At 38.6% G+C, this 20,073-nt stretch overlaps 2 protein-coding genes across 2 annotated transcripts; both read right to left on the bottom strand.

The window, feature by feature from the left end:
- Positions 1–2,923: 2,923 nt before the first annotated feature.
- On the bottom strand, positions 2,924–8,987 carry LOC117294597 (mixed lineage kinase domain-like protein). Its single transcript, XM_033777081.1, has 5 exons — positions 8,916–8,987; positions 8,471–8,520; positions 6,080–6,220; positions 5,488–5,517; positions 2,924–3,954 (listed from the first exon to the last, which is right to left on the bottom strand). Exons 1-5 carry the CDS (start codon positions 8,984–8,986, stop codon positions 3,917–3,919), a joined length of 330 nt encoding a protein of 109 aa, XP_033632972.1. The 5' UTR covers position 8,987; the 3' UTR covers positions 2,924–3,916.
- Positions 8,988–10,539: 1,552 nt separating this feature from the next.
- LOC117294320 (stress-activated protein kinase alpha-like) lies at positions 10,540–16,590 on the bottom strand. Its single transcript, XM_033776680.1, has 5 exons — positions 16,077–16,590; positions 15,483–15,530; positions 14,868–15,015; positions 11,442–11,458; positions 10,540–10,787 (listed from the first exon to the last, which is right to left on the bottom strand). The coding sequence occupies exons 1-5, from the start codon at positions 16,552–16,554 to the stop codon at positions 10,540–10,542; spliced, it is 939 nt and encodes a 312-aa protein (XP_033632571.1). The 5' UTR covers positions 16,555–16,590.
- Between the last annotated feature and the right edge of the window lie 3,483 nt (positions 16,591–20,073).

Below are 20,073 nucleotides of genomic sequence, written 5' to 3'. Positions count from 1 at the left end.
TTCGCCTGGGGAATTTATATGGTTCATTTTGGAGGCTCTAGGTTTAAATTATCTTCTGATGGCTGATGTAGCTTTCTTTTTATTATTGGAGGTTGCTTAAATTGATTAAATTCAACTTTTATTACTTTGTTTAATAAGATATACTAACGAATTATCAAAACCAACATAAAAAAAAAAAAAAAAAAGTATTTTGTGCAAAATTTGAAATAAAATTAAAATAAGGCAGATGATATTTGACAATGTTTATTATTTTACTTTTCAAAATAAATTGCTTACAACAATTTTGGGCAATATTAAATATTAACCTGCGGCTATCTCATTCATTATCTCATTCAAAAACAATGCCCCTGTCCTCTGTAGAGGAGTGGGTTTCAACTTGTAGTGTACTGTCTAACGCACAAATCTTTGCTAAAAATTTTGATGAGAAAGTGACCTTTTCAAATATCCTTAAAACAGCAAATGTGATTTAAATCAATGTCTCAACATTCAACTTTGTAAAAAGAGCCGTTTTGGAGTTTAAAAGTGTTATTAATGTCGAAACTTATACAGAGGACTCCCTTGCCCCTCATGAGATAAAAAAATGCGCAAATGCATAGTTAATACATTAAATATATTCTATGTCTTTGCCTCTGGTTTCCCCCCTCCCCTAATAAACAAAAATCTGCACGCCACTGATTGTGATATTCAAAGGACAATTTTACCCACTCAGGATTAAGGCTATAGGTACACCTCTATATACTAAGTATAACACCATTTAGACTAGAGAATGCTATTCTGAAAATAATGAACCTCTTAGCTACAATGTACAATACATATTCTCTATTATGACATCCATGAATATGAATGGAGAATTAGGATAATATTTTCAATAATCAGTTAATACACTGATTGGATCTAAAAGATAATTTTATTAACTACTATTTTAGATGCAGCAAATAGCGACATGTATACATAAGTAAGCAATTACAATACAGAAAAAAACTACGTTCATTATTTAATTACTAATGCATACTAACAGCTTATAATTTCTGAATTTTCCAAACATAAGCTAATTACAATGTAACAGCAAACAGTAAAATGTTAATTATTCCAAAAATTTTAATTATTACCCCAAAAAAACCCAAACATTTTGACAAATGTTTCAAAATTAAAACACACAAAATACTTTTTCTAACGCCACATATCATGCACAAATTGATTTTTTTGGGGAGAAATTTGGGATGATATGTGGCAGCAGACTTATCAGAGAAATCCATTGTTCCCAGTAATGTGCGCATAATATTAATATTGTCAAGAAAACATAAAATAAGGAGGAACTTAATTACAAATCATTTAAAGCTTTACAAATCTCTGAGAGAGCATCGCAGTTAACGGACCTTTATTCTGTACCACATATAGTGGACATGTGACCCTATAGCACAGGCTGGCACCTTTTGCCTGTCATATGAGATGCAAAAGATGCACAAATGCATGGCTGATATTATTAAGATAGCCCCATAATGTCTTTGCCCCTGCTTGACCCCCCCCCCATGAACCTCAGGGCGCCATTGACTGATTCAAATGAAACTTTTGCCCACACAGCATTGAAGAGCTGATGGAACACTTTTAATAAGTATTCAGTGAACGTTTTCGATCAGCAACTTTGCATAGTAAGAATTTTAGACTGGACTTGTATTGTGCACACTGAATGCCAATATTGAGTACAACTGTAGCAAATCCTGATTTCTGAGATAGCCATTAAAACATTTTGTGTAGCATTTTGCTCTGCTATTCATTTATTACAAGGGAAATCGTTCACTGCTGGTGACTCCTTATACTAGAGCCAGCTATTCTGACAATAATGAACCTCTGAGCTACAATGTAATTCTCTATTATGACATTACATGAGTAAAGTAAAAGATTATATTTTTCCGTAATCAGTTACATTATTGATCACTATTTTAGAAGCAGCAAATTTACATAATATGTATATTACATAAAAAATAGGCAATTAAACTACAGAAATGTACTTTACTAATTGCATTAGTAACATTATGTTAGTACTGTTTGAAGCTTTGCAAGGTGTGGAGAAATAATAAGAAGATACTATAAATGCGGGTACAACCATGTGTAAGTCTCTAATAATTAGAAGAAACTATAAATGCGGGTACAACCATATGTAAGTCTCTAATAATTAGAAGAAACTATAAATGCGGGTACAACCATGTGTAAGTCTCTAATAATTAGAAGAAACTATAAATGCGGGTACAACCATGTGTAAGTCTCTATTAATTAGAAGAAACTATAAATGCGGGTACAACCATATGTAAGTCTCTAATAATTAGAAGATACTATAAATGCGGGTACAACCATGTGTAAGTCTCTAATAATTAGAAGAAACTATAAATGCGGGTACAACCATGTGTAAGTCTCTATTAATTAGAAGAAACTATAAATGCGGGTACAACCATATGTAAGTCTCTAATAATTAGAAGATACTATAAATGCGGGTACAACCATGTGTAAGTCTCTAATAATTAGAAGATACTATAAATGCGGGTACAACCATGTGTAAGTCTCTAATAATTAGAAGATACTATAAATGCGGGTACAACCATGTGTAAGTCTCTAATAATTAGAAGAAACTATAAATGCGGGTACAACCATGTGTAAGTCTCTAATAATTAGAAGATACTATAAATGCGGGTACAACCATGTGTAAGTCTCTAATAATTAGAAGAACTATAAATGCGGGTACAACCATGTGTAAGTCTCTAATAATTAGAAGAACTATAAATGCGGGTACAACCATGTGTAAGTCTCTAATAATTAGAAGATACTATAAATGCGGGTACAACCATGTGTAAGTCTCTAATAATTAGAAGAAACTATAAATGCGGGTACAACCATGTGTAAGTCTCTAATAATTAGAAGAAACTATAAATGCGGGTACAACCATGTGTAAGTCTCTAATAATTAGAAGAAACTATAAATGCGGGTACAACCATGTGTAAGTCTCTAATAATTAGAAGATACTATAAATGCGGGTACAACCATGTGTAAGTCTCTAATAATTAGAAGAAACTATAAATGCGGGTACAACCATGTGTAAGTCTCTAATAATTAGAAGAAACTATAAATGCGGGTACAACCATGTGTAAGTCTCTAATAATTAGAAGATACTATAAATGCGGGTACAACCATGTGTAAGTCTCTAATAATTAGAAGATACTATAAATGCGGGTACAACCATGTGTAAATCTCCAACTTGGTGAATGTTGGCTCTAAAAAGAGCCGGTTTAGTCTCGACGTTATAATACTCAGGCTTATGCATTTTTTATATCGAAAGCTGCTATAATATTTTCCAAGTTTTATTGCAACTATTTTAAGAGTAGGATTTTGAATTAAAATAGTTTAATTTTTTTGGGGGGTCATTACCAGTGAACCAAGTCCAAGACTGAGAACGATTTTGGGACCTACATCACTGATACTGACATATAACCAAAAGTAACACTGATGTCACACTACATGCACTGTTAAACTGCCTGTACAAGCTTGCAGGTCACCTTATAGACTGGTCCATCCGTAAGACAGGTATTGGTTTTACAGTACCAGTGATGTCATGGGATTCAATGCCTTCTACAGATACAATAATTTCATTGGATAGACGTGCAGTGCCGTACATAGCTTTCCAGGTGTTTTGATTGGTCCGAGGTACTGTTTGGCAGCTTCACTTTCGGTCGTTTGCATGCAGCAGCGTATATTTGTTTGATTGACTACATTACATGTACACATAGGATTTGACTCAGATCGTAATGTAAAACGAATGATAGGTCAATAAGTGCTTATATAGAAAGGGATTAATGTAGGCTCAATGCAGATCTCTGATGAAATCTAGAGTCTCAAAGTGTGACGTCAGAGGTTCAGGCTAGTCACCTTACTGCCATGGTACACCACTGGATTTTTCAATGGCACCTGTAGATAGAAGTGCAGAGCTTTTTAATCAAATTCAAGCATATCTAATGGCCTGGGTTTCGTAAACCCAGCAAATTGTTTAAATCTCATATAAATGTAGATGTACCGTATAAATCTAACCTGTGCACAATTTATTTCAAAAGGTTCGTAGTGGTAGTGATGACCACCCTGGAAGAATTTAGAAATATACGCAATCTGAGAGTGATGCGCTTCTCGTTTCAAATTGTGGGCATAAAAACTTATACAAAACAACAATACCTTAAAGTGGAATGCTTTACTCTAAATCAGAAGCTGCTGTATAAGCTTCTAACCAAAAGTTGTTATATATCACCCAAGCAGATCCTTGCCATTTGATTGGAGGATTTACCGTCATGTGATAGCAAATAAAAGTACCATTGCGCGCTGAGTCACTCACCGTGCTGTTTCGCTCCATCCGTTTTTTTTTTTCACACAAGTCTACATGTACGTCCTTGCTATGTCAGTGTACATAGTAAATTTTCATGTACGTTGCAGGATTACAATGCCGCGCATGCTGTACCAATCTTGCACTATCATCAAATTGCGCAAACCATTCCTGCACTGTTTTCAAATTGCGCAAATAATTCATGCACGATCTCCAAATTGCCGCGCATGCTGTACCAAAAATATATCTTGCACTATCGGCACATAGCGCACACTACTCCTGTACTATTGTCAAATTGCGCAAAATATTCATGCTCAAATAGATTGCGCAAATCAATTCAACACGAACAAAACCACTTTAGTGCACAATCGTCGTAAACAAATTAGAGTTTCAGATTTGCATTTGGGTGTTTTTCGATCTCTGATCGGTCTCCTAACATTACGTAAACTTGATTTCAAGTCTGAGAGTGCGGTCATTTCTCTACATCAGCCATGCATAATTCCCCCGTAGATTTGCTACCCAGCTCTAACTCGCTCTATTGACGAATGTTTGACCGCGAGAGGGCGCTGTTTCATCCAATAATTTATCAGGACAACTAAACCGCACGATTCGAACCAAGTCTAAATATCATGCGGTTGTCAAAATGTAGTCAGGATGCCCTGCGACACAGAGAAAAATGCACGCGTAATGCCGTTACGAAATAGCCGACTTCTGGGTACCAGTTGCTGCACACTATATGATACACAAAAAGGTAGGTGATGCAGTGTGTTGGAACAGTGGTTTGTGTACGTGTAGTGTTTTTCGAAATTTTTTGTCCGGGCGTGATATTTTTTGCCCGGGCGGATGACGAGTTTTTCCGGGCGCAGCATTTTTTGTCCGGACGCATTCGATAACAATGTCGGAAGTGGTGACAGGCCAAAAAACAGATCGACATTAACAATATTTTAAAAAGCGTACGGCAGGCATAAACCCCCTCCCCCCCCCAGCGTTCGGTTTGTACGCTCATGAAAATGTTGAATATTGTGAACGGCCCCTTACTCGTTACCAAGATAGGATTAATGCTAATAATTATTTTGAGAAATTACCAACTGTGTTCACTGCCTTTAAGACAACATAACAAACACACTTACTTCTCAAGCCTTGAAGGGTGTCCACCATCTCTGAAAAAGGGACAGGAAAACAGCATTTAATGAAACAATAAAATAAACAAATGTATTTGTTAATAGTCAACAATACGCTTCTGGTAATGAACAGCGTTTCATAAAAAGGTAGTTAGTCACTGAGGAAAGCAATACCGTGGGTGCTTGCTATGTGAACCAAAAACACCGGTAACCCCTACTTTTCGTCAAGGGTTTCTGGGTCCTTTAATGCGCAATACCAATACTAAAACACAGGACCAATGGTGGATCGTCTCATCCAAAGGACAAAGCAATAATAATGGTGAAGGATCAAGGACACAGGTGCCCTGACCGGGACTTGAACAAAGTAAAACAAATATATAGGGTATTATTAACTTTTAAATGTTTGGTGCTAGAGTTACTCCGCAGACATGTTTTTCCATTTCAATGCAGAATTTAAATTTCAAACCTTGACTACTCAAATGACCAAGAAAATAATGAGGTGTTCACATGCGAGGTTTTTTTGTTTGAGGTAAGAATTGTGCACATAATTTGCAAATAATCTTTTGCTGTTTCTGCCGACTCACTTCAAATGTTTACTTACCACTAGATGTCGGTCGATCCAGAGGGCGAAAGCTCCGGCATTTATCAATCAGTTCTTTAAGTCCCTCATTTGTCACTGTTGAAGGAAAGGGTAATTTTTTCTCCTGCCTAACAAATTCCTTAATTTCCTCGGAATCTTTCCCTGGAGAAATAAATAAAATGTTTAAAGTCACCTGGAAATAGAATTTATTTTTCTTCAAACATTAGAGTATATGTTTCTGAACAATAAAATATTTTTTTTAGTAATTGTTTTTAATGATTTATTTGTTTAAAAACATAAATAAAGTTGTGTGGGGGGTGACTCCGCCATCCCTTTTTGTGACGTCAATCGAGGCAAGGCAGACTTTGCCTGAATCGAACATTGAACACATGTACATCCAAGTACATTCAAGTCCTAGCCGTGAGTTTGTACGTTTCGAAAAAGTTTTTTTCTTGCATTTTCCCGGCAATGTCGACCAGGGTATTGCTGCTGGATGCAGCAAAACAACTAAAGATGGTGTCAGTTTGCAAAGTGGTCCGGTCCGACGTCTTTTCCAGCGCTGTGCAGCAAACACTTCGAGCCGTTGTGTTTCGAAAATCCGGAACACATTTTGACATGAAGAGAAAAGTTCTTTTCTAAAACATGACGCCATCCCAACAATTTTTCCAGCTAGTGGGGAAGTCGAAGAAGGTACCTGAAAGATTTGCCTAATTCAGGTATTGTTTCAACTTTGAGGGCATGCTTTTAGCTTGCGCCAAGCGTCACTATCTTGTGTTGGCACTGCATGCAATTCATTGTGCCTCGATTGACGTCACGAACAGCGCCGGGTCGGGCTTTTTTCAAATTTGTAAATAACATGGAAACTAATTTTGTTAAACCTTAGTTAATTGTTTATTCAATTGTTACATATTTTAGTGACAAAAGCTTTATTTTGACAAAATACCACTTCCAGGTGACTTCAAGAATATCACATCAAACTGATCTTCTTAGAAATTGTATGCAAATGTTTTAAGGAAGGAGTTTCTTCTAATGATTCAATTGCTGATCTATATGAAGTGATGCGTCTAGGGAATAATTAACGCGATATATGATGGCCGCTTTCCTAGCTTTTGACACTACGCAAAATCTCTGTGTTGAACACAGAAACAATCCGGATAATGTGCACTGACCTTTTCACAGTACAACTTTTCAACATGGAGACGATCCTGATATGGCGCTTTATCCGTGTCGAAACCAACCCTGCCCGGGAGGTGAGTTGATAAATCTCTATCCGTGTCAAAGATTCCAACACGGATTGAAAGTTGTAGTGTGAACACGTCCGGGTTAATTTTTGATCCGTGTTGAGTGTGTACGCTTTACTTTGCGCCACCACGCAACGGCTCGCGCAGCTACGCGTCCTACTTCGATCCATGTAAGACCTTGCAGTGTGAAACGGTTGCACAATATCCGGATTGAAAAGTACAAGTGTAACCAAAAAGCTGATTTTGCGCAGAGCCAGTATGAAAGCGAAGCTGTTTGTATCCGTGTTGAAATGTTACCGAACCAACACGGACCCTATCCGGATAAGGTTCGACACTGATCGAAGGCCGATAGTGTCAAAAGGCCTAATGTCTTTGTTCTTCATACCACTTTATAAAAAGACTTAGAATATTACACAGTGTACATGGGCAAGTAGTCCCGTATCACAACCTCATAATATGGATGACCAGCCAGCAGTTGTTTTTGAGGAACAGAAAGGTTGAGATGTGTGCAGAATATTTAACAAGGCGGAGGAGACTGTATTTCGTATTGTCAGTTAGTGTGTAAATGGCCCAGACTGAGTACAAAGGAAGACATGACAAGTTGGCCAAGGTGATTGTGATTGATGAGGATCAGTGTCCGAAAATGGGTTGTCCGAAAAATTGGTTGTCCGAAAATTGGGTTGTCCGAAAATGCAAAATTGTACGACCATGTGCTGGAGAAAGTTGCAGAGACCGAAGAGGCCAAGATCCTCTGGGACTTTAACATTCAGACTGATCATATAGAACATAGGTGTCCGGATGTTGTAGCCTTAGATAAGAAGAAGAAGTGTCATCTCATTGACTTGGTAGCTCCAAAAGATCCAAAGTACAAAAACCTTGCTGGGGAACTTCGTTACATCAACACGAAATAGGGACAATGTGAGGATGTTTGTTGCAGAAGGCGGGTTTTTGGGAACAGTGAAGATCATGAGAAAAACCCTTGAGTTCTAGGTTAGGGGATGTAGTCTGACTCAAGGAACTACTGGCACAAAGGAAAATAGTCGCTTTATTTCGCATGCTTTTATTGTTATTATTATAAACCATTTAAAAACTTGTTCATGGGATTTAAAGATGAGTTTGACAAAAAATATTCCTGAAGATTTTCTTCACAATCAAGATCATAATCGTTTACCTTCGTATGGTCGGAGTCCAGTGGCAATTTCCCACATTATTATTCCATAACTGTAAAGAGATTGAAATAACAGATGACATGAATGAGAACCCCCATAACCAACCTGCCGTCAGCCCACAGAATGCTAAATCCCAGACAAATAATACCAAACTATATGATAAATGGTGTTTTCACTACAATACTCGGCACTGCTTGTATGTATCTCACTGATACATACTTGCAACAACACTGTGTTTTAAGTTGAACACTAGAGTTTGCTTTGTGAATCTGCTTTTCTGAGAAAAACTAATGAATGTACTTTGGTGGCACATTTGGTGGTGTTGGGGGGGGGGGGTTGCTGTATGACTCATTTTCCATTAACAATATTATAACTAACATGATCCAAATCTAGGTGATATAAGAGATATAACCAACTACTATTTTGGTAATTCATGACACCTGTTACCTGTACACCTCCATGGGCGCATCTATGTCACGTAATCCATGGCCTGTGCGCTCAGGGCTAATGTAGCACATGCGTCTGCAACGTTGCTCTATTTCTGACATCAATTTCGAAACATTAGCTTTGGCCATCTTCAAACCTGAAATCTTTAAATTGTGAAAATAATAAAACAGACATGGGTAAGAGCTGGGGGTATTGACAAGATGAGGGTGCCTCCATTACGCCCTGTTTGGCCGGTGACTGGATTCATTAAATAATTGGACCTTCCAGTGATTTTCTCGTGGCCCACACATCAATTGTTTCTCGTGGACTTGGCAATTGGGAATTTTTTTGTGTGTGAAAACACTGGCTGTAATTAATTGTGCTTTTATAATTAAACCGTTTATAACTATGCAATGAGTGTTTGAGTTACCAGTCTGTATGTTGGAGTCAGTATACTCAAACCCAACAATCCACATAATTGTTTATGTGGATTATATAAACTGCTCACAAACAGTAAGGAAACTTTTTTCAATCAAGTATATTTTTATCATTTGTTACTTTTTTTGTATTGAGTTATTTATCTAGGATTTGAGGCATTGAGTGGATTAAGATCAGTAAGTTGCCTTGCTTGCTTGAATCACAGTGTCAATTGTTTGTTACATTAACACAAAATTGTTAATTTTGGCACATTTGATTTGTGACTCTTTCTCACTCATGTGGCCAAGTCCAGCTACATGTCATCATTGCAAATGTGGTATCATTTTAAAGAGGAACACTTCAGCTTTGCACTGACACATAATTTAATACAAAGAGAGTAATAAATAATACAAATATATTTGGTTGAAAAAAGTTTCCTAACTTCTTGTGAGCAGTTTACATTGATTATGTGGGCTATTAATGGTGACCCTGTGTCATATTGGAACCAGGGTTCTGCATATATATGCAAATGTCTATGTAAAATTGTTCATACTATAAATATTCATAGCTTGTGTGTACTATTTCATTAGTTGTCTGGTGTTTAGACTTCACTCAAGTGCCAATCCCGTGCCGTTGCCAGAAAACTATTGTTTTGTGGTGCTCTGCAATCGCAACCTGTTGTCGGGACCAACAACTATATACGGCCTGTTGCTTGTTTGCACGATATGCTGAGGGACCTCTCATATGAGAACGGGAGTTGAATCACTAGGTCACTAGGTCCTAGAGGTGGAAGACTACATTTGTAGCTTACCCGTTCAGGTGATGGTGCCATGACCCGTTCACCATGATCTTCAAATATTCACATGGTTCATTGCTATGTATATGGCACCAGACTATTATAAATACAAGCCTCAGTTTAATCTAAAACAATATCGAAGGTGCTTAGGGCGCTTGATCAAAGAGAATCACGCTTTAAGTTTCTGCATACTACGAGGCCCATGTAGCACCTTCAGGTTCTACAAGGTGCTGCGGTGCACTCGACATCCACTGCCAAGCAAACACCTTGGAAAACCCCTTCTAGTAGTGTAACTGGGTTATTTTACATGCCTCAAACAATACACACAGCTTTAATTGTCAAGACCAGGACTCGAACCGACGCTCTGCTGATCGAAAACGCCAGAGCTTGAGTCCAGCGCTTGACCGCTCAGCTACAGTTTGACTATGAATTTTAGTGAAAAAACTCAAAGGCTAAATGACAGATCACCTTCACTTCCCACTTGGCATTGACGAGAAACCTGTGGCTTGCCAAATCACGGTGAACCATGGCTCGATCCATGTTATGGATGCGATAAAGTCCGAGGGCGCCATCCAGAGCCATCTGAATGCGCCTATGAAACGGAAGCATACTTGGGTCGGTGGTGTCTAGAACATGACGAAGGTTGCCCCGCTCCATATACTCCATAATGATCATAGGCTCTGGAATTAAAAATTTTTAAAATACGAAAAGTACACAAAATTTCCAATTTCAGATGGTTCTTTTAAGTGAAGGGGAAGAAGATTAAATCCGTTTGCGTGTGTTTGTGTTTTTCAAAACAACTTGGCGCCAGGATTTCCAAAAATTTTCTCAAGTAGGGGGTTAATTTTTCAGTACTTACTAATAGAACCATGACTATAACAATGCAAATACAACAAATGTTCTCATAATATTCAATATTATTGTGAATGTGAAACCTTACATGTAGCCGTGTGCAAGCAAATTATGTGATGAGACTATGTGTGACCACAAACAAAAATGTTGATGGTATTTTATGTATGTGCATCATTGTATTTTGTTTTAAAGGATATATGCAAATAAATCAAAATAGTAGGCCCAGTGTCACAGGGATTTCTGTCCTCGACACAGTGGTCTGGGGACAGAATCTCCCAGAGAGTTCTAGGATTCCCACACAATCTGCTTACATGTATCAGAAACATTTAGCTTGAGTCCATGTGCTTGATTGCTCACAGTAAGGGAATTAATTACGTAGCAATTGAAGAGCTCACCTATTGAGGTACTACACACACCCCAAATGCGAACAATGTTCTTGGAGTCGAGGCGAATGAGATTTTTTATTTCTCGACGGAGCTCACCTTCGTTCAAATTCGACCTGCAAATATGAAATATTGAAAAAAAAGGAGAAAATTAAGACTATAAAGGTTTTTTATTTCTTCTTTGGGCAGAAGTTTTTTGGTGAGCAAAGTTGGGTAACTATAGTACTAAGACACACTGTGGAAGTATTTTTTGGTTTGTCCTCTTTCTGCTTTTCCTGGTTTGCTGGCATCAGGTTCATTGTTCTTCTTTTGTGATTTTTATGTTTTTTGTTGTTGTAATCTCCCCTTTAATATTTTGGATGGTTGTAAATAATATTCATAAATACCTAAGACAGTTTATCCATTATGATTGGTCGAGAGGGCATCACGTGGGGGTGTTATAACGGATGATATAACACCAGTAAAAAGTGTTGAAACATGGGCGTGACACGCAAGCTTGCACCTGTGTTTATAAGACAGTTTCTTCATTCCTATTGGTCGAAAGCAACGGCTGAACCAATCGCGCCACATCACGCGATACACGCGACGCGCACAGCAATCTTCTTATAAGGAGTTGTTTACCCGAGGGTCTTACCATTTCATAGCTGGAGGGGTGTTGTGTTGAAAGAAATTATTGAAAAATTTAAATTTTTGCATTTATTTTACTTTTTGACCGACAAGTGTTGATGTTTTTTGAACGAAAAGGTATTTATGAATGGGAATCAAAGTGTGTTGAATCGGTTTTCAACTAGTGGTTTAAACCCGCCGAGGCCTGGTTCTTGATAATTTACCTCGACTTCGTCTCGGTAAAATTTTCAAGAACCCCGGGCCTCTCTGGGTTTAAACCACTAGTTGAAAACTTCTTCACCACACATTGATTCCCTTAATAATAATAATAATTTATTTTTAATATAGCATCTTACATAAACAAATCTCAAAACGCTGTACAATATCTTTGTCTCTGTGTATTTTGTCCCATTTCTATTTGTATATTTTAACACCTGTAGTTTATATTTATATTTATTGTTTAAAATTCTGTGTTTATTATCATTGTCTATTGATGCACACTGGAAGGCAATTTTCATGTTTTTAATGTGATGTGAATAATAAATTGAATTGAATTGAATTGAAATTGAGATGAAGATAATTATTCACCATTATTAGCTCCTTTTCACCATTGTATCGTTGATTGTAACATTAAATATAATTCACAAGGTTAAAGGCAGTGGACACTATTGGTAATTACTCAAAATAATTATTAGCATAAAATCTTACTAGGTAATGAGTAATGGGGAGAGGTTGGTAGTATAAAACATTATGAGAAACGGCTCCCTCTGAAGTGACGTGGTTTTCGAGAAAGAAGTAGTTTTCCGCGAATTTGATTTCGAGACCTCGGATTTAGAATTTGAGGTCTCGAAATCAAGCATCTGAAAGCACACAACTTCGTGTGACCATGGTGCGACAATGGTGTTTTTTTCTTTCATTAGTAACTCACAACTTCGACGACCGATTGAGCTCAAATTTTTACAGGTTTGTTACTGTATGCATGTTGAGATTAAGTAGTTGAGATACACGAAGGGAGAATCTGGTCTTTGACAATTACCAATAGTGTCCAGGGTCTTTCTAAAATGTTCATCGGGGTTTACTATAGGAAGTATTATATAGTTTGACCGTGTGTGTACTGAACCATCTGTGCATATTGAGGTAACATTTGGGTCTGGTTTACAAGCTGCTATTACCTCCCTATTTAAAACAGTTACAAAATATCTCCTTCATAATCAAAGCAGTGGTTATAGAGCATTGAACTTTTGCAAAGAATTTAAAAAAATAGCTGTTGCAAACAGCTACTTATACCAACTAAAAGGATCTTTGGTATAAATGCACAATAAACAGTTAATGGCCTAATGTACAAACATGGAATGGACCATCTAAAAAGGATGGGGGTGGGGGGGGGGGGGTAGTAGGAAAGAGAATTGTTTCAAACGGCTTGTACCCAACATCTTCCCTTTACCCCAGTCCCCGTGTGTTGATTTATTGTTCATCCCTTGCCATACTAACGTCCGTCGATATATCGAAAATACTCAAAAACTCGATATTTTTTTGACATCGAAATCGCCGATGTCACTTTTATAATCATATCGTAATATCGGATTTTCGATATATATCGAAAATTTCGATGTTTTGAAAATTTCGACGTTCCTAAATGATATCGAAAATACCAAAAGAGTGTCCGATTATTTGAAAGAAATCTGTGTTTGAGTATTAGAAAAGCCGTCGTCGTTATGTAGTTTCATCATTTTGAGTTGCCCTATTAAATAAAATATGTTTTACAACCAGCCGCTGCTGCCCTAGCCTATCGGCTGTTTAAGATGCAACTTCCCATTGTGCATGTGATCAAAATCAATGCGTCTTCATCACAGCATTATTGACTTTGCAAAAATACCCCGCAAAAACTTCCCCGAATCAACAAGACAAAACAAAACAAGGAAGAAAACAATCATACGTTATACAGTAAAATAATCTTTCTATCAATCCAAGGTATCGTATTGGCGTCATTTTGGTCAAATAAAGCCTACACGTTGTGTTGTTTTCGGTAAATAAGCTAACATTTCCGAGGAACTATATGCTTCGCAGACCACGCTGTCGGCGGCTATTGCATACGTACCAGCGAAGACTGTGCTGTTGTACGGTTTAAGCATGCACACCAGCGTGTATGGTTATTGCAATTCGGGGGGAAAACCTGTTTGCCCAAGCATGCGCAGACACATGCAGTCTTTGGTCAAGGCGGTATCGCGTGATGCACTGCGTTATTTCGACAATAGAGGGCGTTCTAGCATTCAATGTTTCTTGCCTTTGTTATAGAATGCAAAGTAAAAAGACTACGAGCCTTTATTGGAGACTATGTGACTGCATGCTGCGTGCGTTGTATATTGTGATCGCTGTGTTTTGCGGGACTTTCTAGTGATTTTTTTTCGATGATTATCGCAACCATTTTCAACCGTAAAGGTAGTCCGCGCGCCCGTTGGACAACTTGATTGACACTTCTACGTCAATGCATCGGCAACTGACACCTTAATGTCGGCGAGTCACGCAACTCACAAAGGCTCTGTGTAATTTTGAGACGGCCAATCATGGCCAATCACGAATCGAGAATTGTGGTGAGCGTTCACCAATTGGCCAAGCCAGCGGTAGCGGCGATCATACTTTGTTGTAAAACCAGAAATAATCGGGGCGGGACTACGCAATCTGAAATTGTTTGGACTACAAACAAGTTCGGGGGATCAGACAAAAACAGGTTGAAATGTAACCCTATTAAACTGTCAGTCTATGGTATATATATTTCTACCTCCATGAGTATACCAAGTGCTGTTTTTAGGCTTCCATCTTGCGCGCGGGAAATACTCGATATATCGAGTATACTCGATATTAAATTTTCGATATATCGGTAATGGGCAAAAACCGACATCGACGGACGATATGCCATACCCTTCTTCATAAACCTTCAGGACGACCGTTTCCTTCATATATGAAGCCTTGTAGATGAATCTCTCACCAGATAGCTCTGTTTTATTTTCCAGCTTGTGCATGTCAATTTCTTTGGGTCCACCATCTTGTCCAGGGTAAAAATTGTGTTCTGTACATTAAGAAAAGACAGACTGAGTAAAAAAAACGTTAATGATTTTGGAATTAATTTGGGTAATGAGTACATGACAATACTTTGACATTATGCGTGGGAGTTTACTTTGCTATACCTCCATGCTGCATTAAAGCACTGGATAAGGGTATGCAAAATGCAATCTGTAATAGTCATCTCAATTTCCTTATTGATTAAAAATAATTTTAAACAAGTTTAAGCAAAGACCACACCCTGCTGTTTTCGTTCAAGTAGTTCTTTGAGGTTTGTGTGAGTTATAGTACTCAAGTATACGTAAATACATGTACCTGGGCCATCGCGTTACAATACAAAGTGTCCCAGTGTACCAAGTATTATGATGTCGAATATGAGCACTCAAGTATGAGTCCTGTCAACACTACTGGGTACAAAGGGGGGTGCCTGGTCAAGTTGGCATGACAGTTAAAATCTAAAGGTAATAATGTTACCTGATTTTTCCGACGTTTTCCTTATTTCATCGGTGATTTGTTGTTGACCTGTTTGTAAGAAAACAATGCAAATAATATACAAATGAGAATAACGAGATGTTTTGAGGAGCTTAATTGGTCTTAATGTGGTGCAGAGTACAACTTTGCAACTGAGTTAAGAAGTTTTAAAGTTCTTTTTGAGGCAGTATATAGAAAGCAATTAAAGCAATGTGTGGAATTTGAAAGTACAAGAACTATTTCCCAGTTTTGTCGTTATATTTTAACCCCACTAGACTTTTTGAGGTGTGGAGGACACTATATCCAGGAGTGCTGTTCAGTTTTCAGTGATAAAGGCAAATAATGACAAACACAATAGTGTTGAAAGCATAATGTGCCCACCGGAGATCTCACAATAGCTTATGGAGAAAAGTCTGCCTGACCCGAGTAGATGTGATTCACAAGAATTCTCATCCTTCCTAGTTCAGGAGTTTCACTTCCTTGGATATAAAAGGTCGACAGGAAAAGATTTTAAGAAAAGTTTTTACCGAACAGAACACCAATCTGTATTCTTTTGTATACCCCCCCTAAAGTTAAGCTAAGAACCTACTGACGTACCCAATTCTAGTCCTTCGAGGCGTTGTGTGTTTTGAAGAAAATATTTCAGATCTTCCTTACGGTCTTCTTCATCTTGTTTAATGCGATTGAAACTCGCCTCTTCGATTTGCACGAGCGAAAGAAACTGAAAATCATTCAATAGATTATCCAACTGCTCGCTGTATTCGTCGAACCGTTTTCCAATCTTGTTTGCATTTACAAACTTCTTGAAGAAGGAGTCATCTGTAAGTGAGGCGAGGAAATTTTTGATCTTCTCTACAAGTACCAGCAGACCCTCCACTGCTGCTTTCTTCAGACTCTTTTGGTTCATTTCTTTGTTCTCACTGGTGGCGAGTTTCTTGATGGCTGGTGTCAATTTTGCAATCCGACCTTGAAGAGTCTCGCTGCTACTCTTAAAGGACTTCACTTTCTCCACAATGGTGTATATCTCCTTGATCACATCAAGGACCATACTAGCTGGCTTAATGATGTCAACCATCCTGATGATAAATTCTTACTTTCTCTGAGATGGAAACTGCAAAATGGAAGAGAATTGTAAACAACATTGGGTTAGAATCGTAGTTGTGGCATACATGGCTTTGCAGTCAAACGTACTGCACAAAAGGTCTTAGTATTTTTTATTAGTCGATTGTGATGGATTAGTTGGGCCTAATGGCTCTGCTTACCAAAATCAAAGAATCGGAGTTTAAAGAAGCAAGTAATTCTGCCCTTACGTTAACAAGTTACACTTGTTAGCAGTGAATCTTTGCTTGAATGTACTCCATGCTATACGAAGGCAGTCTTTGCTTACACAACTAGCGCAGAAATTTGGCACTTGCACAGTTTAAATAAAGAGGACAATTGTAATCATAAGCACCAAATTCGGCAATAAGTAGATCCAGGAAGTTGGGCCCTGGTCTGTTGTCCGTATGAGCAAGACACTAAACCACTAATATTTTATTGTTCGGAAGGGAGGTAAAGGTAGGTCCCGCTTCTTGGATTGTCCTCACAAATTACTCAGGTGAAGAGTACCTTGCTCCTGGCTAGCCTCCATGGCATTCTTTACAGCTGGGAGGAAGCTTGGGGGAATGTACTGGCTGTCGTAAGATGCAACACTGCTATATTTCTAACGTGTCTTCTTCGTGCAGTACCCCCCTTGCTCCTGGCTAGCCTCCATGGCATTCTTTACAGCTGGGAGGAATCTTGGGGGAATATACTGCCTGTCGTAAGATGCAACACTGCTATATTTCTAACGTGTCTTCTTCGTGCAGTACCCCCCTTGCTCCTGGCTAGCCTCCATGGCATTTTTACAGCTCAGAGCACTCTGGGGGAATAAACTGACTGTCGAAAGATGCAACACTGCTATATTTCTAACGTGTCTTCTTCGTGCAGTACCCCCCTTGCTCCTGGCTAGCCTCCATGGCATTTTTACAGCTCAGAGCACTCTGGGGGAATAAACTGACTGTAGAAAGATGCAACACTGCTATATTTCTAATGTGTCTTCTTCGTGCAGTACCCCCCTTGCTCCTGGCTAGCCTCCATGGCATTTTTACAGCTCAGAGCACTCTGGGGGAATAAACTGACTGTAGAAAGATGCAACACTGCTATATTTCTAATGTGTCTTCTTTAGTGCAGTACCCCCCCTTGCTCCTGGCTAGCCTCCATGGCATTCTTTACAGCTGGGAGGAATCTTGGGGGAATATACTGGCTGTCGTAAGATGCAACACTGCTATATTTCTAACGTGTCTTCTTCGTGCAGTACCCCCCTTGCTCCTGGCTAGCCTCCATGGCATTTTTACAGCTCAGAGCACTCTGGGGGAATAAACTGACTGTCGAAAGATGCAACACTGCTATATTTCTAACGTGTCTTCTTCGTGCAGTACCCCCCTTGCTCCTGGCTAGCCTCCATGGCATTTTTACAGCTCAGAGCACTCTGGGGGAATAAACTGACTGTAGAAAGATGCAACACTGCTATATTTCTAATGTGTCTTCTTTAGTGCAGTACCCCCCCCTTGCTCCTGGCTAGCCTCCATGGCATTCTTTACAGCTGGGAGGAATCTTGGGGGAATATACTGGCTGTCGTAAGATGCAACACTGCTATATTTCTAATGTGTCTTCTTTAGTGCAGTACCCCCTTGCTCCTGGCTAGCCTCCATGGCATTCTTTACAGCTCAGAGCACTGTGGGGGAATATACTGGCTGTCGTAAGATGCAACACTGCTATATTTCTAATGTGTCTTCTTTAGTGCAGTACCCCCTTGCTCCTGGCTAGCCTCCATGGCATTCTTTACAGCTGGGAGGAATCTTGGGGGAATATACTGGCTGACGTAAGATGCAACACTGCTATATTTCTAATGTGTCTTCTTTAGTGCAAGACGTGTTAGTTATGGTGCAGGCTGTCATCTCTCAGTGTAGTCATGGTGTGGTGAATGCACTTGTCTCAGCAAAGATGTACCTTTCTCCTGATCCTACCATCCCATGGACAGAGAAGTGTTAAAAAGGTCTGAATACATGCATTCTTTCAATAACCAAAAGAGAATCATCCTTTTAAAGTCATAATACAGAGTTTGTTCTTTGCTGTGGGATAATTTGTTCCTTTTGCACCGGCCAGCCTTCATGACAGATGCAAGTGTGGCATCCACCAAACAGTTCAGTGTACCTTTATCAACTCTTGCTCCATTCTCCAGAAGACGATCAGAGCATACTGATCGAAATGTTGAGTTAATCCAAAGGTTCTTTTCAGAACCACCCCAACTCATTTAGAGAAAGTCATTACATGGTGTTACCGCAAACTCTTCTATATCTTATTTCCACCATGCAAAGTTTCAAATCCTACTTGCTCTATGTCATTTTTGTCTTTCAGATGGCTGCCATGGATGTCCATCATATCTAGTTCTGGCAAGCTTGTGAAGTATTCAATCCATACAGTTGGGATGTCCCACTACAAGGATGGAGAAGATCACCAGATGTACTGGACAGGAATCTTAGACTTCTCCTCATCTTCTCCAGACACAGGTAAGGTAGTTCACTGAATTTAGTGATTAATTTTTATCATTGTGTTTCATCAAGGGTGCTGAGGGCTAGTCAAACTTGCTTCTTGGGTAGCCCCCACAAACTAATCAAACCTCTAGGGTACCACTTATTTAACCAGGCCTTTGAAAATTTACACCAAGTTGATCAAAATAAAGCATTTTGATGTCGTCACAGCATTTTGAAATTTAATGTTTCTTTATTTGTCTAAGGCCGGCCATTAAACCCCTTTGTGCTCATGAAATGGCAATTCAACTACATGTAGTTTCAGATTAAAATTTTACCCCACACTACCCCACAACTCAGAACTTTTCAGCTACAGAAGTGGAAATACTAATTTATGGAGTCCCATGGTACAAATACTCTTCCTTGATTACTGACTATATTTATTGAAGAATCGAAAGGTACATGTATATTTGGATGATTGAAGGTGTACTATATACGGAAGTTGTAGTGAAGGTTAACGGAAGGTTTTGCTGTAAAACAACGATAATAAACTAGAAACAGTGATTGTAACTAACAATCACATAGCTGTTCCGTTTGACTCGAAAATAAAGGTCAAAATGGGTGACGGATAACTAAGGCAAATCTTCAATGCTCAAAGAGTCTGTAACTGAAAAGAAATTGAAAATCGGTTGTCTAGATCTTGATTTAAAGTCCCACTTCCGGTTGACCCAGAAGTAGAGGTCAACTTGGGGTCACAGTTTTTCAAAGCTAATATTTATTGCCTTATAGTCTATAACTGAAGTTTGAACATTAGCTTTGTACTTTTTTAGATATGGGCTCACTTCCGGTTGACTCGGAAGTAAAGGTCAACATGGCGTCAAAGTTGTTTCAAACTAATCTTGAATGCCAAAGGAGTCTATAACTGAACAAAAATTGATAATCTGTTGTATAGTTCTTGAGATATGGTGACACTTCAGGTTGATGCGGAAGTAGAGGTCAACTTGAGGTCACAGTTTTTTCAAATTAATCTCCAACCCCCAAGG

The sequence above is a fragment of the Asterias rubens genome, chromosome 9 (genome assembly GCF_902459465.1).
Source record: "Asterias rubens chromosome 9, eAstRub1.3, whole genome shotgun sequence".
Lineage (NCBI taxonomy): Eukaryota > Metazoa > Echinodermata > Asteroidea > Forcipulatida > Asteriidae > Asterias > Asterias rubens.
The sequence above is the reverse complement of the archived record's forward strand: the minus strand, read 5'-3'. Positions and strand labels throughout refer to the sequence as shown.

Coding starts and splice junctions, on each gene's coding strand:
- LOC117294597 (XM_033777081.1), bottom strand. CDS start 8,986: ATGTGCTACATTAGCCCTGAGCGCACAGGCCATGGATTACGTGACATA. Junction 6,221..8,470: donor TGGACTCCGACCATACGAAG/GTAAACGATTAT, acceptor TTATTTCTCCAG/GGAAAGATTCCGAGGAAATT. Junction 3,955..5,487: donor CACCCTTCAAGGCTTGAGAA/GTAAGTGTGTTT, acceptor TTCTATCTACAG/GTGCCATTGAAAAATCCAGT.
- LOC117294320 (XM_033776680.1), bottom strand. CDS start 16,554: ATGGTTGACATCATTAAGCCAGCTAGTATGGTCCTTGATGTGATCAAG. Junction 15,531..16,076: donor CCTCGAAGGACTAGAATTGG/GTACGTCAGTAG, acceptor TCTTACAAACAG/GTCAACAACAAATCACCGAT. Junction 15,016..15,482: donor GAAAACGTCGGAAAAATCAG/GTAACATTATTA, acceptor CTTAATGTACAG/AACACAATTTTTACCCTGGA.